General features: G+C 39.5%; 1 protein-coding gene across 2 annotated transcripts in view; it reads left to right on the top strand.

The window, feature by feature from the left end:
• The window catches only part of PDGFRB (platelet derived growth factor receptor beta), a 102,637-nt gene that overhangs the window by 18,346 nt on the left and 59,333 nt on the right, over window positions 1-24,958 (top strand). For both annotated transcript variants that reach the window (XM_032208652.1, XM_032208653.1), the window contains one exon: window positions 19,099-19,181. In XM_032208652.1, coding sequence (XP_032064543.1) covers window positions 19,127-19,181 — 55 coding nt within the window. In that variant the 5' untranslated portion in view covers window positions 19,099-19,126. The remainder of the gene's footprint in view (window positions 1-19,098; window positions 19,182-24,958) is intronic.

The raw sequence follows: 24,958 nt of genomic DNA, 5'->3' as shown, positions 1-24,958 counted from the left end.
ATTAATTACATAGCCTAGATTAGAAGGCAGGACTTTTCAGTGTACGAAGAGAAGTCAAGATGGTTAGTTGCCAGGATTTAAAAATGTTTTAGTCCTTCCCCCTACCTTCCTCACAACACTAAAGGCTGATTCCTACAGTTTCTTTTCCTAAATCTGGAAATGTCCACTTAGATTTTTGACTCTAATGTGGAGAAAAGATTTTGGTAACTGGCAAAGAACTATTACTATGGAAACTGTGACTAGCTGTCTCAGTGTACAAGTTGTTAATTTAGTTAATTTGTTAACTTTATGCCATATTTTCAAGATGGGCCCTTATGACTCAGTAATGTTCCAGACTGCTTCACTTAGAGAAATTAAAAATCACAAGCACTTGTCCCAAGAGATTTGGCCAAGTTGGGAGGATGCAGGCTACTTTCTAAAGGAAGAAACAGGCAATGCAAGTGAAAACTATGCTAATGCTGAATTTTGACTCAGAGTTAGCCAGAAATATTTTGCTTTCTAGTTCAGTCCATCACTAAAGTTACTCATATTGTTAGTGTGCATATCCCCTTTTTCTAACTGGACAATGAAAAAAACATTTGCTGATCCTGATAGCCCAACTAGGTGCCTGCCTGCCTGCCACTGTTAAAGCTTGACTGATCTCAGGATGGTGCATAAATGCAAGTAAACAGAAAGAATAGTTCCGAATAGCATTAATTATACAGATCTGTGAGTTAAATTTAAGAAGCCATCAACTTATGCTGGAGTTAAAAAAAAGATATGGAAAGAATTGTGGTTGCTAAAAATGAAAAAATGGCACAAGAGCTTCAAATAAAAACGTGGCACAACAAAACCACGGTCCACTAAAGCGCGCCCGATTAAAGCGCGTACCTGACGTCATCAGCAGCGCGACAAATACGACCGCGGAGAAAAAAGGGCGCTTTAAAAAGCACTTTTAAAGCAAGCCAATTCACGTAAAGGTAAGGGTTAGGGTTAGGATTAGGGTTACGTTAAGGGTTAGGGTTAGGTTTAGGGTTACGTTAAGCGTTAGGATTAGGTTTAGGGTTAGGTTAAGGGTTAGCGTTAGGTTTAGCGTTAGGTTAAGGGTTAGGTTTAGGGTTAGGTTAAGGGTTAGGGTTAGGGGTTAGGGTTAGGGTTAGGGTTAGGGTTAGGTTTGGGGGGGTTAGGGTAAGGTTTTCGCGTTAATTTTAACTTTACTGCTCACAGCGTGATGTTTCGTCGCGCTGTGATGACGTCAGGTACGCGCTTTCGTCGAGCGCGCTTTAGTCTACCGCGGTTTTGTGGTGGAACCATAAAAAGAGTACAAACTGCATATATTTATAACTTGCATACAATGTATATTAACATATAGATGTCATAATATATATGACTGAAATAGCAATAGCTACTGTGTTTTCTGGAGATTAATCCAGCACTTGGTTCCTGTTTTTTGCTGTGTTCTCAGGTACGTCAGCAAACACTCTCTCTGCCTGACCCTTCTGTGTCCATAAAGGTATTTTCCCATAATCAGTTCCAAGATTTTTTTTGGTCTGCTTTTCCAAAGCAATCTAATGCTCTATGGGGCTGTTTCTTGATGCTAACAAGGAGAAAGAGGAAGCACATACATTGAGTGGGCTGAATATCAATGCTCCAAGACTTATTTATAACATTGGCATTTTGCCAAACAGATGTTTCATTTATTTTAAGCTTTTACAACACAAACCACTTCTTTTCTCTTTCTCTCCTATCCCGAAATGGAGTAGGAAGGTTATGACGTAGTGGTCCTATATATTTTTTGAAGAATTAACTAATTCTTCTGAAGGATTGACTAATAAGTCTGTTCATGATTGCACATGATTCTTGCTCATTTGCTAGTCCTGCTCTGCACAGAACTGTTCTTCTGCCTGTTGTGCATAATCTACCTCCATGAGAAAGGCTCACAAATACAAGTTCAGCTCCAGAAAGGTTTAAAAAGATACATACAGTATATATTTATTTACTTAACATGCTTGCTTATTATAAGTCGGACGAGAAGTAAAGTTACGTATTCAAATATATACTAAATCCCACAAGCTTCAGAGGCATTCTGTTTTTTGTTATGAGAAAATAATTAAGATCAGAGATGCTGAGTCACATAACTGAGGTCATGCATAATATATAAAAACAATCATAATTGTTTCCAATAGTCATTTCCTCTATTATATCTGTGTTGCTCATTACAAATACTTCCCAAACATTTTCAGAGGTCAGACACTCAAGCAGCGAAGAACATCTGGAAAGTAAGAACTGCTTCAGAGGTATCTCACTGCATATAACAGTATACTGGTGTTAAGCAGGTAGGGCTTGCTTAACATCAGGAGAATGTTGACAACTGCTAGCTTGTCTCACTGGTGCCAGGGTGAAAAATGTAGCATCAGACTTGGTGTTTTGTCATTCTTTATAGTTCCTATTGCTGGAGAATAGTAAATCCTCCAATGTGGCAGAGAGGTTTTTTATGTAGCCAGATCTCCAACTCTAAACCATAAAGTTAGCACCCAGAAGTCCGTTTCCCTGCCTTTTAATTCATACGTAATATCGATTTTAACCATCCTTGCCAGAGGTGGTATTCAGCAGCTTCTGATCAGTTCTAGAGAACCAGCAGTGGAAATTTTGAGTAGTTCAGAGAACCGATAAATACCACCTCCGACTGACCCCGCCTCCATCTATTCTCTGCCTCCCAAGTCCCAGCTTGTCGGGAGGAAATGGGGATTTTGCAGTAACCTTCCCCTGCCACGCCCACCAAGCCACACCCACCAAGCCACACCCACATAACCGGTAGTAAAAAAAATGGAATCCCACCCCTGCTCCTCACTTCTATTTTAAATTTTTTATCTTCAGTTTTTATGTTTTAACATTTTACACCACCCAGAGCCACTCTGTGAGGGAGATGGACAGTTTTTAAGTGAAATAAAAAACAAACAGACAAACAAGTAATTACCTGGTGCTCTCCAGATGTAATAGAATGACTTCCAAAATTCTTGGAAATTTGGCTGTCAGATCCATAGAAGAAAAGGGAGCATTGCTTTAACAGGCCCTTGTTACAACACTTAGTGAGAAATCAGGAAGAATATGAATTGATTAAACTGCATGACCTTCATTGCCTGTATATGAATGCTTTGGTAATGGCGGGTGGGGGGGGGATCCAAGGTGAGCTTGAACTCAAACATATGCTAGAAGAGCCACTTCTCACACAATTCACAAGCAACAGTCTGATGTCAGTTCAATCCATTACACAGTATCAAAAGAAAATATGGTGAAACCATTCCTCCCACAGGGAATGTTTTCTATCACAAGAATGTGAATTTTGCAGCTGGCTTTTTAATTAGCTGGTCCAGGACACAATCTTTTAAGGTACCTAGAAATGTGATCCCTTTGTTGTGTCCAGAATACTTATTTCCTAATATTCACCTGGTGTTTCCATGTCATCCATGCTGTGACTGCCTCTTTTACAATGCCTCTGTATTTATTTTCCTCTATTTGTAAGTCATCTTTAGTTTCTTGACCAAGCGTAAGCAGCAGACATCTCATATTTTCTTGGTTCTGGACATCCAGAATGGTTCAGTGGAAGGGTTTTGCTCCATTTCTAACATGCAGGATATTTCTGCCCTTAGTATACTTCGCCTGCCTTTTTCAAGACACAACTGTATCAGAGATGGGATTCAAAAAGTTTTAGAAACTGGTTTCTCTGCCTGGTTGCTGGTGGGCATGGCCATGGCACCCTCCCAGGCTCTGGAGGTTATCCTTGAGCCTCCGGGAGGGTGAAAAGGGCCTCCCCCGGGCTCCAGAGGCCCTCCGGGGGCCGGAAACAAACCCCATTTCCAGAACTTCCAGGAGGCCCACTTTTTGCCCTCACAGCGCCTCTGTGTGTGCCCTACACTTACCTGGCATCCACATGAAGACTCCTGGGAGGAGAGAGGTGGGCGGGGTCAGCTGGTCCTTGCAACTACCAGTTTGGTGAACCAGATGTAAATTAGCATTTGATTCGTCCAAACCGATCTAAACCACTGAATCCCACTCCTGAACTGTATCCTATTGGTTATTTCTATTTATGTTTCTTTAATGTCTGTGGTACTTTTTTTTTCTAATCCTCCAACCCTCCACCTTGGCTTTCAGTTCCAGGCATTTGCATATAAGCTCCTAAACAGTCTCACCTTTTCTGTGATTATTTTCCTGTGATCTGCACATTTACCCACATGATCTGTGTTTTCTTGCTTATTCTTATTTCTTAGAAAAATCACCCCCCATCCCCTTGCCCTCTTTCCAATCAACCTTCGGGTTTGTTTTTGAGGTTGTTTTTGCTTGCCAGTGATCTTTTTATTGTGAGGTATCGTATATTCTATTTCCTTTAGTTGTATTTGTAGTCTATATTGCCCAGAATCTGCTGGTTATTAGGATGACTTATAAGTACCATTAAAATATGTACTCATCATATCAGCAATGGTTTCCCTCCTTCTCGTTCAATATCAATTTAAAAGCTCTCTACCATAAATATATATTACACACCAGCAGTATGATACCCTTTGATTCGAATGGAGCCCATCCTTTATAACTAGGCTTATTTCCAAATTTGTTTCCAGTGCCTCAGAAATCTAAATGTAACCTGTTAGCACTCTTATCTAATCCATGCAAGGAATTACTCAGCTCAGCTCAGTTTAATTGGTCTGCTTGTGGAACATGTAACATTTCTGGGAAAGCTATTGTGGGGGTCCTGGAAAATGATCTACACAACAGCCCAAATTTAAAATTCAGACCATTTCTCAGATAACTGGTATCAGCAGACACCAAATTATTGGTTGCTCCTCAGCATTACCTCCCAGACTATCTAGACAGTACATAAAGAGATGAGGAGCTTTCATATATATTTATTTCTGCACAAAATTTGAGGGAATGAACTTAGCACTGAGGGAGGAGCATATGGGTTAAACAAGTAGAAAGAACGTACTGGGTTAAGTATATAGAAGTATGTCCTGCCAACTATTTACCCAGAAGATATGTTTTCCAAAACAAAATGCAGACATTCAAAGAGCCATGAAGTAATAGTGGCCGGAGACTTTAATTATCCTGATATCTATTGGAAGATAAACTCAACCAAGAACATTTCAGCAAGAAATTCCTCATTTGTCTTGCTGACAACTTTCTCGTTCAAAGGATGAGGGAAGGCATCAGGGGATCAACTTGATCTGATACAAATCCACAGGAACCTTCACATGTGATGGTTATAATATTCCAGGTTGGCTCCGCAGCCTCATTCCTGTTCAAGAGATGTGTACAGTATATTAAAATGTGCATGTGTTTAATTGTATTAAAGAAATTTCTTAAAGTCATAAGAGAAAAAAAATAATAAAGAACAGTAAATAGTGGAAAAAGAAAATAGAAAAAGAAAGACTATAAAGAAATTGCCTCTTGACAGCAGCTATACATTTTTACTTGACCTCTCTCTCTAAGGCTACTTCATTATTTCCTTTTTTTCATAAATTACCCTTTCTAATCTTCAAACCAGGGGTGAAATTCAGCAGGTTCTGGCAGGTTCTGGAGAACCGGTTGCAGAAATTTTGAGTAGTTCAGAGAACCGGCAAATACTTCCTCTGGCCGGCCCCAGAGTCAGGTGGGAATGGAGATTTTTTAATATCCTTTCCCCAGGAGCGAGGTGGGAATGGGATTTTGCAGTATCCTTCCCCTGCCACGCCCACCAAGCCATGCCCACACAATCCAGCTTGTATTTTCTGGATGTGTTCAGCTGTCATGAAAGATTTAATTTGTATTGCTGAACTGGACCAAGTGGCTTAAATAGCACCTTATAGGATTTTGTAACCTTTGGTCTAAGTGCTGGCATCATCTTAGTTTCTTGAGAATCCTAGAAAGGCTGCCTTTAACCAAATGTTGTATACCAGAAAGACTATTCAAACTGTATGCTCTGTGATAAGGACCATGTGCCAGTAAGGAGAATGGTCCCTGCTCTATAAACAAAAGTATCTGGAATAAAACTTAGGAAGTTAATTGTGGCTTGACCTAGAGTTGCTTGCTCTCAAATTGCTCATGTGAATTCCAGCAGATATCTGTCAGAAAGAACATTCAACTCAGCCATCACGATTGATGGCCACATTTACAGCATACTAAGAAACAAAACTTTCTTTTCCTAATTGCTAGTCTTAATTTTTAATTGCTGCTGCTATTTAGATGTTATATTTACAGATATAAATCACTGTCAATGCTTGCTCTTTAAATTTGCATATATAATGAATTTTCTTCAGACTGCTGCCCTTCCAGATGACTCTAGCTGCAACTTCCATAGTAGAGGTAACAACTGCCAGTAGAATTAGGTGTGTTGTACTTCAACATATCTGGAAGACTTGAGAAAACTGGGCCTAGATCTAGAATCAACCTGGTGCCAGGTCAATCTTTTGCTATGCTGATCTTTCTATTCATATTTGAGATATTTATGAATTAATGATTCTCAGTCTTTTATTGGAGAATCAGATTTTATTTGATTACATCTTATTTATATTCCAATCTTTTAGTAGTTTACAACATCTAAAATTATTGGAAACTATATAATAACTGCAATCAGGAATATGGGATCAGAAATTAAATCCAAATTATATAAACATGATATACTATACCCAACGAAACCTGATAGAATGAAACATTCGGTAGTATCTTAAGAAAAATGAGGGAGGGGCAAATGGAGCATCATAACTAAAGCATGTTCTGAATCTGGCATTCAACTACAGGTAGTCCTTGACTTACAACAGTTCATTTAGTGACTGTTCAAACTTACCACAGCACTTTAAAAGCGATTGATGACCATTTTAACATTTATGACCATTGCAGCATCCCATGGTCAAGTGATCAAAATTCAGATACTTGGTACTGACTCATATTGATGACAGCTTGGTCATGTGATCAGCTTTTTCGACCTTCTGACAAGCAAAGGCAATGGGGGAAGTCAGATTCACTCATCAGCCATGTTGCTAACATAACAAATGCTACGATTCACTTAACAATTGTGGCAAGAAAAGTTGTAAAATGGGGCAAACTCACTTAACAAATGTTTCACTTAGCTACATAAACTTTGGGCTCAATTGTGGTCTTAATCCGAGGACTACCTATAGTAAATACAGCTGATCTCATTCAATCTGTTGCACTTTGCATGATTTGCAGAAAAATGTTTCTTTGGGTTTTTCAGGATAATGTGAGGGAAATTATTCCTAATGTAACTTTAAAACGTATTTTAAAGATATGTATAAATGGTATAAATTGCTCGACTAAGGATTAATGATTTGTGTGGCTATTACAGGATTAGTATAACAAGTATCTGCATAAATGCCTACCTGAATCTTTGAACTGCGTTTTTGGTCAACTAGATGTTTTTGAAAACTTCTTGAAGTTGTCTTCGTTATAATCTATTTAAGTCTTATCATTTTAATTGCCATAATTGCTTTTGGATTTCTATTTTATTACATTGTAAGCCGTCTCAGAGTCACACTGGATAGCAAATGGATGGCATATAAATTTAATAAATAAAAAATACAGCAGGTTACAGAACAGATAATCCCCAATTTATGACCATAATTGAGCCCAACATTTCTGTTGCTAACTGAGACATTTGATAATTGAGTTCTGCCCCATTTTACGACCTTCCTTGCCACAGTTGTTAAGGAATCGCTGCAGAAGTTAAATTGGTAGCACGGTTGTTAATGAATCTGGCTTCCCCATTGACTTTGCTTGTCACAAGTTCGCAAAAGGTGATCACATGACCCTGGGACACTGCAACCGTCATAAATATGAGTCAGTTGCCAAGTATCTGAATTTTGGTCATGGGACCATGAGGCTGCTGCCAAAGTTTGTAGCATTGGTGAAAAATGGTTCACTTTTTTTTCAGTGCCATTGTAACTTTGAACACTCACTAACATTGAACTGTTGCAAGTTAAGGACTACCCCAAGGTGGGTTCTGACCAGCACTACTGCTGCTTTGCGCCCTTGTGCGCTTGATATGCACTGTGCATGCATGCGCAGTGCAATTAAAATTAAAAAAACAAGATGGTGGCATCAATGGCGCCGACCGGGGAACCGGTTTGGGAGTGTGGCAGACTGGGTGGCTGCTGGTTCCAGCTGCCAAACCACTACCAGTTCAACCAAACCGGTCCGAACTGGTAGAAACCCACCACTGGACTACCCTGTATTCCATACTCTGATCAGGCTCTAAAAATTATTCCCACACTTGAAAATCAATTCAAGCCAATAGATAACATTTTATTGGGATTTTGCTTTTTCCAATGCTCTCACCTGCCACCTCATACCAAGAGCACAATGTAAACTGAGGCAGAGATTTTCTGCTAAACCAAAATGGCACATTTTCCTCTTTTCTGATTCCCCCAGGAGGGTAAAGATAAGTAAATAATCACTCTGGATTGAAGCTAAAGAGAGAGAAAAGAAATTATCAGATATTGAATATCAGTACACACATGCATTAAGACCGCCAGTCCTTGGAGATCCTCAGTCTTAGCTTGATTTCAAATTTCAGACTGCTGTGTTTTATTATCAACTGCTTATGCATTTTCAAAGCCAATCCATATGTGTATATTCTTTTTGACTTCAGTTAGGGGTTGGGAAAATGTCTTTGTGATAGTAATCTGGCCTATGAGTAAACATAATGTCATGGGATTCTCGAAGACCCCAGAGGACAGATGTTGCAATCACAGATGTTTCCAGGAAAAGAGGGAGGAAAAACCCTTTGATTTATTCATTTTATGGAGTGGGAAAGAAATGGATTTACAGAGACCATGTCAACACAAAGGATAGTGATTAAATTTACTGCAAAGGAAAGTTTTGCATGAGATGATGGATATTACAGTTTAAGTTTAAGTTAAGTTAAGTTTACCTCTCTATCTTCCAGGAGAAATAATAATTGATTGCCAAAAAGTGTGAAATGTAGTCAAGCCAAATGTTGGTTTAAAACCTTGAAAAGTGCCAATACTAAAACTCCTGCCATGCTTCCTTTTACACATGGGCATCTATGATCTCAATAATGACTCAGATCCATTTTTAAAAAGGAGAAATATATTGTATTTTATTTTCTCTTAATTTATAACAGCTGTGCTGGGTTTGCTTGGCAGAATCTCAGCCTGGCAAAGCATTATGGGAATTCCTGGAAACATGTGTGAGCCAAGCCCATCTTTGAAAAGCAAAGAAAACACATAGAAAAGAAGTGAAATGCTTTTCATTCCTTTATGTGATATTCAACATGCTAGGAACGCCTATTTATTGTTCAATATAAAATTACATCTCTCTCTCTTTCTGTTATAATATTATTTCACTATCATCTCTTCTTGCTATTATTTAAAAAGAATTTTGTTTCTCTACAAATTATGCATTCATTGTAAACCGCATCAGACTAAGATATAATCTTTCTTCCTCAAGCGTATAAGGGAGAATACCAATCTTTATAAAGGGCGCTCAACCAATTTGTTATTTACTAAGGTGTTTGTACTTGGTCCAAGCAGTTAAAATGCTCATTGAAGCAAAAAAGAGCATGGAAATATATATACTGTCACTTTATTCCATTTGCATACCTTTATTTTTTTATCAATCTTAGCATGTATATTCCCAGTTTTCTTTAGATTTTTTTCTTTAAAAATGTGAAATCCTTTGTTTGCTTTGTACCAATTGCTGTTATCTTAGCATTGATGTATATGCATCAGGGTGTTCTAAACAGCCCTTATTTTTGATCTTGGCACAGAATGCTGTTTCCTTAATTACAAATATGCTTAGGAATTTGCTTAATTATATATTTATCATGGCATAAGTGATTGTGAAACCCTCCTGTGGCTCTACAGATCCTGTGCCTACTTTTGCGTATGGTTCAGCTGATCAGTCATCATTTAGATAGCAGAACTGGATGCTATTTTTGCATAAGCTCTTAACTGCAAATAATTACTCTTTTTCAAGAGAGTGGGGAATGGGAATTAAAGCTATCTCCAGCAAACCTGAACAATAAGATATTTGAGTTATATGTTGGTCTATGTCCATAAAAAGATTGAGCTTTGAAGCCATTATCTATGTTGGCTAATAATAAGATACCAATGCTGACAAGAAATAGTCAGTGAGGTGTCTTCACAACAAGTTAAGTGGGAATATGTGCAAAGTATTATTTTATCAATGACTGGACACACAGCTTAGAAGATAACTTGACACATATTCTATTCAGCAAATATATTCTTCAACAACTCTCATAACTCTTATGAATTCCCTTAGCCACATTGAGAAAAATAGCATGTTGAGTTGTGTTAGCGGTTTGGGTGGTGATCGCTGGCAGAGCACTAAGTCTGTCATTTTCTTGGGTCCTAGAGACTAGAATCCAAAGGATTCCTAGCCAGACTTGTCAATTATCATGAAAAGTTCCTCTGAGTAGGTTTAGGTTTAGGTTTAGGATCTGGATTTATATGCCGCCCTTCTCCCAAGGACTCAGGGTGGCTGAGTAGGAAAGTTTGGATAGCCAGTCCAGGGGAACAATGCCTTTTAACTGCCTTCAGAGTAACTGACTTTTAACTGACTTCAGGAGTTAACTGACTTAACTGACTTTAGAGTTAGTAAGAGACTTTGGAAAAAGTAAGAAAACTCTTATAGACTCTGATAACAATGATTGTAGCAAAAAATACTCAATATAATATTTATCAGAAACCCTAGCTGTTCTATATTAGGTAAACCAGCTTAAAGTACCCCTGTTCTTTGGCTATTAAATATGAATCTGTAAGAAATATTGAATTAAGGGAGGTAATATATATTTTGCAATGCAAAAAGGAGAACAAAACTTCAGATAAAAGTGGTCTATTTATAAGACATTTGCAATCACATTGGTTCAATAAGGGTTTTCTTTTTTAAAAATTCCAATAATAGACCAGGTAAGAATTTTTAAGACTTATGAACAATTAAACATTGACATAATAACCAGCAGGTTTGTAGGATTATTCTTACCACTACATGTTATGTTAAATACATAATGCTGATACTATTGGCCATAGTGCATAAAACGTAAGTCATATTAAATTAGAATATTTTTTCCAAGGGTGATCAAATGTTATTTTAAATGATTTTGAAGTAGGTATCAATAGCATTTTCCCCAAATTGTAATGATAGTCAAAATGATATACATCGGATGATGTTAATCCTACAAATACAGTTAAGCCCTCAATTACGTAATTGGAACCAGAGTTCGGTAAGAGGGAGAGGATTCTGATTGGTTGTTAGATTCTATAGGCCTCCATTGGCCTACTGGAAGGAATGCTCGTGGTGCTATTTACATCTTGAGGAAGATACTGATACTGACTATTGCAGTTGTTATAAAATAGCTGCTAGGTTCTTGCGGAATAAAGTGACAATGTCACATAATGTCACATTCTATGCAGATGTGAATGTTTTCAGTTATGGTGAAACACTTCCTTCCCTTGATGCTCTACAGTTGTTCTGGATTATTCCCCTAATCATATGGAGTGCATAAAAGGTAAATAGGAAGGTAAAATCTATTATGCTGCCCAGCCTGTCATAGGATGCCAGTCATTTTACTAAATTTATCAGCAAAAATCAAACATGGTAGATGCAGCTGATAAAAGAAAATCCTTAAATAAATTATCTTTCTTACTGTTGCAATGTAAAATTCAGCACTAATCAATGGAGGATAATTATAATGAAGACCATCTAAATTAAGAAATGTATTTTCCCCTTCCTAATAGTTTCAAATCTATCACAGGTCAGAGGTAAAACAGATATTCATTTAATTTGAATCAGGTAGCTGGTGCACAAGGAGATTTGAGTCAACATGAATATTTGGAGTTTTGATTTATAGAGGCATCTTGACATTTCAGTTGCAATCTTAATCTTGATTGGAAATTTCAGGAATAGCTTTTGCTATGCATATACTTGTAATGTCAATTACATTGTCACTCACCATATATAATAAGTTGCTTAAAAATATAATACAGTGAAAAAAATAAACTAGTAGTGTCTAACATTTACCCACCTTTTGGCTATGTTGAGTCAGAATAAGTTACCTTTTATTTTACATTAGACTTGAAGAATGTTTTTCTTCTTTGTTTTCTTCCACTACTGCTTCTTCTGCAAACAAGGTTGGTCACACATACCATACATCTAAAATACCAAGATACGAATTGGTTCTCTTCATTGGTCTCATTTTGCAATCTTCCTGGGGACTTTATCAGTTGTGTTGCAGATTGACCATGGCAATAGAAAGACAATACGAGATTTCAAAATAGGTACAAGATTGTAAAATCTTGTGTAAAGAGCATATATACTTATATTTGTATTTGACTGATACTGATAATTCACTATAATTATAGGCCAAGAATGGATTAAAGTTGATCCTTTTCTCCCAATGAACTGTGAAGCTTATGCATTTTTACGGGGGAAAAAATGAATAAAGGAAATATAGCCATGGGCATGTTTGAGAAATTACATTTGAGATGAATTAATGAAAATTAGATACAGTTTTTTTTTTAAAAAAGCACAATTCTCAACTATTTCTTAGCCCATCAAATATTTCTTAGACTGGCTTAATTTTTAAAATATATTTCTGAATACTATCAAATACAGTAAGTTATTACTCTACATTACATCTCTAATATTTGGAAGGTGATAAATATTAAAGAGTGGTATATATACGTTATATGTTTACAGGACAATACAGATTTATAAAACAATATGTTATATATTGAGGATATATATCAAATATGGGCCTCAATGTTGAACTAATTATCCACTAATTATTCCACCCCAGAGATATCTTAGAGTAAAACTGTGTTTAAATTCAACATGCATGCTGATACACTGCAATGTTCATTACATATAAAATAACATCTGAAGTAGATTGCTTTCAAATGGCTCTTCTCTGGTGTAAGCAGGAGAGACAGAGTCACCTGTTCATTGCCATTTCAGTAGGCAGGAGTGGGCCTTGGTTGTAATGTGAGGAATGCTACTGTCTATTCTTGAATAGCCTCATTTGAGACTTTTTTTTGAGACAGCTGTATTTTCCCCAGAGTGGATTTTAGGGAGCAGAAGTGCCTGTTTCTCACTCAAATCAGGCTGACCACAGAAAGAAATGACCTCTCACCTCTTCCAGTCACATTCCTTTGCTTTAATAACAAATAGTTTGGTTACTGGTTCCTTTCAGTCCCCATGATGGGCTAGTAGTTTCCTATTTTGCAATCTGTGCTAGGAACAAAAAGAAAGTGGTTTTTTTTCCTGCTAGAGGAAAATATAGGTTCTGCTATTGATTCTAACGGAATAGCAATAGAAGGAAACATGATATTGACACCTAAGCAAATTCATGGAGGCTCCCAATAACTACAAGGAACTATGCATTATATTTTCCCCCTGGGTTAAGAGGGAAGGATACCTCAGAGCAGTAGTCACTGTTGACTATAAAGTCAGTGTGGAATATAAAGAGAACAGCACTCATATCCTATTGTTAGGTTTCCTATGATCATCTAGTTGGTCACTAAGGGAGCAGGATGTTAGATGAGATGACCTGTAAGATTAGAGTGTGATATAACTTAATATAGTACAATAAGAAAAGATGCATTTGTCCAAACTTTCATCTTCCGATTGCCCACAGATCAGAATGGAAAAAGAGGTACTTAAAGACGCCTAAAGAAATAAAATAAAAAAGTTCTGTTTTAATAAGATTCAGGGTTGTAAATATTTGCATGTTAATATGAACATGCCCATAATTGGACACACATTATCTAGCTTTGCTTCAGTTTCCACTAATTCTGCAATGCTTGCAAGCATTGCCATCTTTTCACACTAATTTCTTCTCAGTTCTCTTTTCCCAGGGTAACTCAAGTACTGTTTATCATTAAAACCCTTGTTATCATGTCTTGCTTATCCAGAGGCAACCTCAACTCCCTGATACGCCTCCCTATCTCCAGATGCAAATGTGTGACGCTAATTATTTGTATTCTGTCTGGCAAGGTCAAACAGGCAGCATTTGATGGAATCCATATGGCTTTTAAATAAACATGGATTCTATGACTAGTCTTTAAAACCTTTTATATAAACAACATGAGTAGACAGAAAGAGCCACTTTTAAAGCATTGGAAATATTGGTTGTCTGTGGATAATGTGGCACGCCGAACTCTTCTGGGAAAGGGACTCACAAGAGATAGAGAGAGTGCTCTCCTAAGAGGAATCAGTCACCTGTTGTCTTTCTCACCATGTCAAATTCAGAGAACAAGTCAAAGAGAAGGGCCTGTTTTTTAAAAACAACATTGTATTACTACATTCTGCATATCGGAGGCCCTCCACTACAACGGATAAAAATACCACAACAGCCAAAATATCCAACCGCGATATTTCCAATCTCTGGTACTACTTTTGTAACTTCAATTACAACTAACTAATAGAAGCAACTACAGTTGACAAATAACAGTGTGGAAGACTTGGTTCTTTACATAAATACAAAATTGATGCAAGAATCAACTTGTTTAATCCCCTTGTACAATCCGTATCAGGATTAGCACAACTAATGCTTATTCTTACAAGCATTTCTTTATATTGTCTCTGAGTATAAACATGCTAATACTTGCTCAATTCACATTTGTAATACCACGTCCTCTTCTGTTCAATAATATAGCTCATTTTCTTAATATTTTGTATTTCATTGTTTCTTTTACTTTTCTACAATCACACATGTGGGTCTCAAGGAGAGATGTGTTTTTACAAACTGTTTTGACAAACTGTTATTTGTCAACGGTAGTTGCTTCTATTAGTTAATTGTAATTGTAAATTATAAAAGTAGTACCAGAGAAGGGGAGTATCACTCTTGGATATCTTAGCTGTTCACTTGCTGTTTTTTTAGCAAGTGTGTACCACCTATTCAGAATGGATTGTTCAAACTGTCCTCTGAGATTGACAAGCTACAAGTACTGTCTCTTAAGATCAAAGTCACTTGGGAACATTAGCTTTCTTTCCCCTTTGCCATATATGGTGGAGAAATTATCCTTTTAATGGTAAACTAAACCTGCAATATTGCCTTACATGTATAACTTACACAGCAATAGCATTTAGACTTATATACCGCTTCACAGAGCTTTACAACCCTCTCTAAGTGGTTTACAGAGTCAGCACATTGCCCCAACAGTCTGGGTCCTCACTTTACCAACCTCAGAAGGATAGAAGGCTGTCAGTAATTCTCATCTTGAGCCAATAAGAATCGAACTGTTGGCAGCTGGCAGCCAGCAGAAGTATCCTGCAGTACTGCATTCTAACCACTGTGCCGTGATGTCTACTTGCAATATGACATGTCAGAGAACAGAACATTTTTTTATTGTGTGCCTTTTATTTGCCATAACTTTTAGAAGTTTTAATTGGATTATATCATTTTTAGCTGTTCTTTGTGTTCATATAGACATTTTAGTATCACTTTGATACTGCCTGAAGTTGATTTTTGCCGAACAATGGCCATGATGATCCAACATACAGTTCTAATTTTTTCTAGTGATAACTTATTATTTTTCTTAAACTCATCAGATAAGAAAATATCAACAGTGGTATTCGAACTTGTTTCTATAAATGAAATATGATTTTGTCTGCCATACATTGCAGAACTTTATCCTTGGAAAAAATTAGGAGGAAACATAGAATCTGTTCATAAATTGAGATTATACTGGAAATAACTCTGAGCTGAGTGTTGTACAGTAAAACACTTACTTTAGGTCAGGATTATTTTGAGTAGATTAGATGTAGAGGCAGTTAGGCAATTTAGGGCACACAAATGTTCCCAAAGCTAAATAAACAGGAAACAAATTCTTCTTGTAGACAAAACCTGGGAAAGCAGGAAAAGAAAGAATCCCAAGGCTTTGGGGGGAAAGTTGCTGAATAAATCAGAAACACATTGGGATTTACTGGTAAAATCAATTAATTCAAGCTGAGCAAGACAAAAATAGATGATGATCACATATCATTTTAAAAAATTATTTCTCTAGCATGCTGAGCACGTAACCAACAGGCCAGAGCATGCCCTGGTTCTACTGTTGCATCGAAGTTTGGGCCTAGTTTACTTCCATCAATTTTTTTTTTAAAAAATGTTCACATCCTCATGGCCTTTCAGTTCTCCTGAAATCTATTTCCAGTGTTGGAAATAATAAAGGTAATAGCATGATCACTGTTGAGCAAGTTTAAAGGCTTCTGCAAAGCTATTTTCTTCTTGCATTAAGAAGGAATTTCAGGGAGAACGTTGGGACCTGGGACTAAGAAAGTTTACATACTATTACTTGTGCTTCATCCTGTGGGTCCTGAACCCTTGAGTCCTGAAAAATAAATGTCACCCCACACGGCCATTAGTGCAATGTGCAGTTTAAATTAGAGTGGTACTACACTACATAAGGGTGTCACTTTAAAAAAAAAAGAAATAGACATCCAGTTATAGAAATAGCTACAACTTAGGACATCTATATCTATGCAAAATGAAAAGTTCTGCTTAAGTGTTACAGAAAGAGTTCAATTCACAGGCAGGTAGCTCCTTCCTAGCTGCAGATAATTTTCAGGTTAATCTTCAAAACTATAAAGTATCTTGCCTTAATAGTAGGCAGCCAGCAAGCCATTTATTTCCAAGCTAATTCTACTATTTTTAATACCTGCTTCTAAGATACTCTTCCTTATATCATTTTGCGGGCCTCAGCATATAGTCCACGTTAAATTGCCAGAATGGCAAAGGGAGTGTTGAGCCTTCGTGCCACAACTCCATCCCTTTGGGGCATCTAGAAAATGGGTGGGAACATATATTGTGACACCATGACATTGCTGACATCAGCTTCATCACCCCTTGCCCCTCTATGGATATGGATAGTGCCTGACATGATGCCATCTTTTCTAATTTGCATAATCTCTAAGTTATGCAACAATTCAAACTCATAGCAAAAAGATAGGAGCTCTGGAGCATGTAGAAACTGTCTGCAGCTCCTTCTGGGGATCATCCAGCTACTCCTCGGGAAACTTTTTGCCTTTAAATCCAAATGTTGTATGTCCTACTGGCCTTTCAGGTATTTCTCAGGCTTTCACATTGCTACATGATGCATCTGCATAATAATGATAGCATGGTTGGAATAGATGTTTAAAAACATGTTATTATACTTGATAGTAATCGGAATTCATGATCAATAGCATACTTTCCATTTGCTCTACATTCTCATCTCTTTGTTTGGGTTGAAAAGATAGTTTCCATTTCATAATTTTCACAGACGCATAGTGAAAATATTTTAACTAGAGCTGTCAATGCACTGTTATTTGATAAACTTTATATCCCCTTCCATGTCTGAGTTTAGTGGGAACAAAGTGGAGCTTTAAAGATTTTAATTACCGGTATCTCTTTTAAGGGAGATGTGAAAAATGATTGATGATAGATAGATAGATAGATAGATAGATAGATAGATAGATAGATAGATAGATCTCCACGTGGAGGCCTCCGCACAGCCTGTTTTTGACCAGCAGAGTGCTTCTGGAAGCCAGGGGGCGCACGTGGCCCATTTTGGCTAGCAGTGGCACCATGGGCCGATCTGTTGATATTTCCAGGCCAGTCCTGCGGGCTGGATTTAAGCACCATGGGCCTTGAGTTTGACACACCTGACATAGAAGGATTTGTACCCTCCATTACATTTGTACAGTTTTTAGGCTGCCAGTAGAAGCTGTGATTTAATGCGAAAGGAATATAGAATCTATATAGAGCCTTGCAACCCTACTGTATTTCCAGATTTGCATATGAAAATGTGTTGAGAAGGCAAATAAATGTGCTTAAGGATCTGGAATACCAGAGGCTATCTATAGTATCAGATGATAATATCACAAGTTCTTATTGCACTCTCTTCAAAAGTAATAGTTGCAATAGTTGCAAAAGGGTTTCCTAGAATGTTACATTTTTTTCTCTCCAAATCCTTTTTCTTTTGGTGTTCTTCCATCTGGAAAACGATACAGACCTCAGCCTTAAGAAATTGACTGTACCTGAGAAGGCAGTCTGCTTAATCTAGTTTCTTGGTGCTCAATTTTTCACTTATAAAATGCAAATAGAACTTACTTATGCTACAAACATAATTTACTTATGGGCACTTTGCAAATATGAGCATACTCACACACATACTGTTTCAAAGACAAGAAAAAGGACTTCGGAATATGCTCTGGAACACTTCTTTATCTCCAAGTTCAGAGCATTGGTTGTCATCCATCTAGAGAAGATGTGTGGAACTCGGAATATGAATCACTACATACATACAGAAAAAAGAATAAGTTACAGTGGTTTTCATAGATATATACCTCATTCAGCTGCTATGTCCAAATTGTAAAGTAAATTGACCTTGGATGACGTAACAAATTATGAAAATAGTCACAAGATACTTCTTATCTCATTACATTGGGATGTTGTGGTTATGATTCAGTGCCAGCCCTTTTCCAAAACTAAAGTCATGCAGTCATCAGTAATGGCTTCAAGCTGCTCTCTTGTATTTTTTGACTTCTTCCCACAACAATGAGCTCCAAGCCCTATTTAACCAATATTGTTAACAGAGTAAAAAGCAAGAGACATCATCTATTTTTTAAAACCAGTAACAATCCCAAAGATTTGCATTGTGGAGACATTTGGCACCAATTGGCTGTTCTGACAGGCCTGGGGCTAAAGACTTGCAGCCCCACTTCGAATGGTATGATTGTTGTGTTTTTTAACTGTGTATGGTCTTTATATTTTGTAACTTTGTTTGTTTCCCCCTCCCTTGAATTGTGAGCCGCCCTGAGTCCCTTTCAGGGAAAAGGGCGGCATACAAATAAAGTAAATTCAAATTCAAATTAAGTTAGGGTTAGGCTTGAATTTCCTTTGCCCGTTGCTTTTCTCCATTAAAGCAGATAGCCACTACCTTGGCTGCCATACACAACCCCAAAGAAAGGAACAGATTAGTCATCATTCATTCATTGTATTAATATCATCCTAATATATCAATATTTATTAATCTACCCTTGGCCATGGCATATACTACCCACTCTCCAGATTCCTATGCATCATTGGTTTGGCTTTTCTTTTTACAGGGTACTGCATGAAACAGAACTGACAGCCATGATGCCTGCTTTCTTTCGGAAGATGCTGGTCTTCTTGGTCCTCTTCCTCACAAGTAAGCAAACACCTGGGCATATTATGGATGCGCAAATGCTTCTATGGAAAGCGCTCACAAAACTTCCGTTTTGTACTGAGGGAGGCTATGATTGGCTATCTTTCATGTAGAGAGAGAGAGAAAATTCTCCCGAATCACATTTTGTGACATTACTGTCTATATACAATTGCTTTGACATCTTAATCTTAAAGAATAGCATTTGCTTCTTAGCTGCAACATGCACATGAACATGCACACATACTTTGAATTTGAATTTTAATAGATTTGTATGCCACCCAATCCGAAGGACTCTTGGCGGCTTACATAAAAACAGTTAAGATATTAAAAGATTAAAAAATAAAACAATACAATTTAAAACAGGAATTAAAAACACAATATGCACTCAGTTATAATGGGGCTGAAGTTCAGTCAAGCTCAACAGCCCCAGGCCTGCCGAACAGCCAGGTCTTAACAGACTTACAGAAGGCCAGGAGGGTGGGGAGGGTCCGGATCTCAGGGGGTAGCTCGTTCCAAAGGGCCGGGGCTGCAACAGAGAAGGCTCTACCCCGGGGAGCCGCCCAGAGGTGGGTTCCTACCAGTTCGCACCTATTCGGTAGAACCGGTTCGTCAAATCTACCGAACCGGTTAGAAGAGGTTCCACCAGTGGACCCGGAAAGCAGGCCACACCTACAGAAGAGGTTCCAAAAATGTTTTGAAACCCACTACTGGTCCATGGATATGATTATTCTGCACTATCATGCTCATATTTATAAAACTCAGTGCCTCTGTGAAAGGTAAGGATTACTACTGCGTTTGTGGTGCAATCAGAACATTGCGTGTGTTGAAGTTGTTTTAACGCAAACCAAAGATGCCTTTTAAAAAACAAGTTTACATCATATTCTTATGCATGCCAGTGCTGCGTGTGAGGTAATTTAGGGTGGTTCTGATAAGTGTTGTCGGCATCTTCATATCCGGTCATGTGGGTGGCAAGCCACTCCCATCCGGTCACATGGGTGGCAAGCCACTCCCACAAAGGAGGCCACACCCACAGAGTAGGTTCGAACAATTTTTGAAACCCACCACTGGAGCCGCCAGATGGCATTGTGTGGCTGACGGTACCCGGAGAAGGCCCGCCCTGTGTGATCTTATTGGGCGCTGGGAGGTATGTTGCAGGAGATATCCAGGTCCTAGGCCATGTAGGGCTTTATAGGTAATAACCAGCACCTTGAAGCGTGTCCAGACACCGATGGGAAGCCAGTGCAGCTCGCGGAGGATAGGTGTAACATTAGCATACTTCTGTGACTCAGGCTTAGAGAATTTGTTGTATTAAACAAAAGCCAACCAATTCACCACCCATTTAATATACAAGTCCCATTGATTTCCATGAAAATTACTTTCATGTTGATGACCATTTTGGTTAGCACTCTAAGGGTGGTGGTATCGGATATAATCTATTAAAGTTGGAGTCCCAGGATAGAAGCCCTGCTGTGTGTGCAAATCATTTGTGTGTGTACACAGGACAGGCGGAGTTTACTGGGCTACTGCTTTAGAAGCTTCCCTAGTCCTGAGGATAGGAAGGCTTATGCAAAAAGAAAAAAAGCCAAAAAAAAAAAGCCCTGGGTATATGTTGAAATAATACCTTTTTCTCTAGATCCAATTTAGTTGATAATGCTGTTTTGTTTCAGTAGGAACATGAATATTGTTTCAAAAAGGAATTCAAAGAAGTGGCTTGTACCCCATCCACACTTTTACCTTGGAGAACCCGATTTTCTTTTTCTAATTGCAGCATTTGTTTTACTAAAGGAGGAGTCCGGGATCATCAACGTAAACCCTCTCAGCTGACTTCTACATCTTTAGCAGGTGTTTAATGAGTATAAAGCAAAAGCAGATGCAGGTTAGCCTACCGAAATTACTCCTGTGAAACTTACATCGTCTCAGATGACAAACCTGGCATTCATTAGGTGCAGTGTGGGAAAGGGAGGGAGAGCCTGCCTCAGTTTACTTTAAACTCTCATTAGTTTTTTTCAGCCTTCTCCTTTCCCTTCTCTGAAAAGAAGGAAAGAAAGAGCAGTTGGGTACTGGCAGGTCACAGCCGCATTGCAGTTTATGAGTTGGGATCGTTTTCGGAGCGTGAAAGTTGCATGGCTTTCCTGTAGTGGTCTGTTAAATAAACAGAAAGACTTAAGGGAGCTAGGGAAGCCGTCTCAGAGACATCTTTGAGGCCAGGGACTCACAAAATAAAGATGCAGAGCCTTGGCATAAAATGAATCAACACGACAGTTTCCAGTTTCCAAGAGTTCTGCCACCGTTGCTGTCTTAAATCCCATCCCTAAATTCTAGTGCTTAAGTTCCATTGCTGACTTTCTCTACACCCTGTTTTATTTCTGCAATAATGATACCTTTTCATTTTTTAGTTTTATAAATAAAATAACAGTCAAGAACAGGGTGAGAATTCTGTTTGAAAAGAATATTCTGCAGACCAGTCCAAAGTCTGTTTAGATGTGGGGGGAAAGTAAAAGTAAACTAGGGCATTTGTTTATTTAAAAAAAGGAGCAGCTCTTAATACTTCTTTGAGTTGAATTCAGAGTTTTATGGAACAGAAGTCCACTAACTGAAAGTGTCTGAGGGAGTGAATGTGACGGGAGTGAAGGGAATGGCAAATCCTGTGGCCCAAAAGGAGGGAGATCAGGATTGGAGAATGAAGACCATCTTGTGGACTCTTGGGCTTGGCAATACATAATAGTGGTAAAGAGCAGGGGTGGGATTGAAAATTTTGAGCAACCAGTTTTCTGCCCTGTTGCTGGATGGGTGTCGCCATGGGGGCCATGGCCTCCTGCACCACAACGGGGGGTGGGGTGGGGTAGTGGTGACATTTTCACCCTCCCAGGCTCCAGAGGGTTTCCTTGAACCTCTGGGAGGAAAAACGGCCTCTCACAGGCCCTCCGGAGGCTGGAAATGGGTCCATTTCCAGACTTCTAGAACTTCCCGGAGACCTGTTTTTCACATGCGGGCCCTGCACTTACCTGGCATCCAAAACAGGTAGTGTGGAGACTCCTGGGAGGGGCGGAGTGGGGTGGTAGGGGCCAGTGAGTTCTTTCACCTACTGGTTCAGCGAACCAGATGTAAAATTTATATCCAGTTCACCCGAACCAGTCCAAACAGGCTGAATCCCACCCCTAGTGATGGGCATGGGTTGTTATGGGAGCCACAGGACATGCCATTTCAGCAGACGATGCCACCAATGTTTAGTACCAGTGGCATGTGTTTGTGCGCTGAGTTCACTTCCAGCCCCTCGAAATCCTTGGAGGCCTTGTGGTTTAGCTGCTGCTGGTAAATTCCAGGGTAGTAGTAAGGCTGTCCTCATCCAAGACCTTATTGAGACGGAGCAAGCTGACCTGGCACACATCGCTGAGACCTGGCAGACTCCGGAAGAGGGTGGTCCCACTCTCAGAGATGTGCCCAGCTGGGTTAGGGTTTGCCACCAGCCAAGACCCAGGGCAGGGGAAGAAGGGTGGCAATCACCATTTGAGAATTTCTTTTGGCCTTCAGGGGACTTGCTTCCTAAGTTTCTGGCTGGGAAGCTGGGCTTATGGGACCCGTTCCTGAAGCTGAACTCATAAGATCGGGTAGGAGTGTTGCCTACTGTATCAGCCTCCCAGCTACATAACAGATGCTGGAGGCCATCTCAGGGTTAATAGTGGAGGTTTCCAGGCTTATGGTCCTGGGGAGACTTCAATCTGCCATCTGTGGTATGCCCTTGGAAGGGGCCTAGGAGATCATGACTACCATAGCAGCCATGGGTCTAATCCAAATCATCTCAAGTCCACCTTAGGACAGTAATCACACACCAGATATGATCCGCTTATTGGAGCAATGGCAACGATTAATTGGGAACAACCTGTTGGTATCGTCCTTGTCCCTATCCCATTAGTGTCCACTTTAGGCCCTCCAGCATGGAGACTTGCTCTGCTTGACTCCGCTATTAGAACTAAGGAGTCGAAGCTGGGGGCTGCAGTGTTGCAGTACATAGCTAGCACCCTTAAGTCCGGCAAGATCGATGATAGCCAGGCTCGTACCTTTTACAAGAACATGCCTAGGAATGGTTCCCCTATAAATGGAGGCCATCAATGATTCGGCATAAGGCCACCCATAAGTGGGGCAATCGGACCATATGGAGAGCTAATTATGCTGTCATACAGCGGCTCTACAAGCTCCACTGTAAAGATAATGTGGCCACCGTGCTGTCAGGGCTCTGGAGGCATGCTTATCAAGGTTCAGCACCACTCCCATCAGGGATGACCGACTTTTGGTCATCTGTGTTTGGAGCACCCAGTACAGTTGATACTACATCTCCTGTGCAACCACCGACTCTTTTGTGGTTGTTGCTCATTATTTCCCTGTCTGAAGTTACTGTGGCCCTGCATTCCATGACAGTACAGTGGGCCAGGACCGCATTTCTGCCACGGACCTTCTGGCACTGCACCAGCCATCTGTAGCAGCTTATTTCAACTTGCTGCTAGCAGCCGGGGGTCCTCCTAGACATCTTGTGTGGTCCGAGTGGTGTTCCTACCAAAAACTGAGAACCTAGCAGCTCCAGGGGACTACTGTCCTATCTCAGTAGCATCTGTATTGCTGCGGGCTTTGCACAAAATTCTCGCAAAGGACCTCCGAGACACACTACAGCTTTCCCCATTCCAGCACGCCTTCTTTCAGAGGGACAGCTGTCTCGAGGCAACGACCCTCCTCCATATGATCTTACGGAGGGTCCACACCAATCAAGGGCCTTGCGCAATGTTATTTCTTTACGTCACCAAGGCATTCAATATGATCTCACATCACTCCCTTTTTAGGGTTGCCGCTGGGGCAGGCCTTCCCCCTCCGCTGCATTCCTATCTGAGCAACCTTTATCTGTCTTCCACCATTCAACTCCCAGGTGTAGTTATTCAATGCAAAAGGGGAGGTATGGCAAGGAGATCCTCTCTCACCCATTATTAATCCTGGTCATCGATGACATCTTGTGGGCTTCTTTGGCCACAATTGGGTTCAATCTAGCTGGCCAGAAGATTGACTGTCTAGCTTACGCGGATGATCTTGTGCTCCTGGCAGAAAGACCAGCCAGCCCTCTCTTCCACAAAGACCCTGCAGGAGAAGGGCAGTATGGATAACTGTTGGATCTGGCTGAGTGAGAGCTGTGGATTATAAGCATGCTGTTTTTGCTGTGTCCCTACAAAATTGTTAAGTGTTCCTACTGAACTTCATAGGGATATCAAGGTGACAGGTTTAGCTGTCTATGGTGATGATAACTGAACTAGGCAGGGGATTGTAGTCTGCAAGGAAAAAGAGGTCTTGGATAAGGAAGGTTTGCATGTGTTGTAGGTGTTGCAAATCAGCAATATGGGGTGAGTAGGTTATCTAAAAAGGGAAGCCATCTTCTGGTTGGTGACTCAACTGTAAGAAGTGTCTATTTAGGAAAGGATGTGGAAGTTTTGAAATAGGTGAGTTGTTTGCCTGGTGCTACTGCCAGCAGAGAAGAGAGGCACATTGTTGCGGTTTGGAGGAAGCAATTCAGGAAAATGCTGTCTACTGTATCATTTCCTATGGATTTCCTGGCAATTTTCATTTTCCTTTCACATCCTTAGCTTGTTTAGATTTCTTCAACACAAATCACAGCAGACACTTCAGTAACAGGGGTCAAAAATAATGGGTCAAAATATGCCATGTTCTAGGAAGGAAAAAAATCTTTATTACACTGGAGTTTTCCAGTTGTTCTGTACACAATGCCTGAATTATATTCACAT

Source organism: Thamnophis elegans, chromosome 2 (assembly GCF_009769535.1).
Source record: "Thamnophis elegans isolate rThaEle1 chromosome 2, rThaEle1.pri, whole genome shotgun sequence".
NCBI lineage: Eukaryota > Metazoa > Chordata > Lepidosauria > Squamata > Colubridae > Thamnophis > Thamnophis elegans.
The sequence above is the reverse complement of the archived record's forward strand: the minus strand, read 5'-3'. Positions and strand labels throughout refer to the sequence as shown.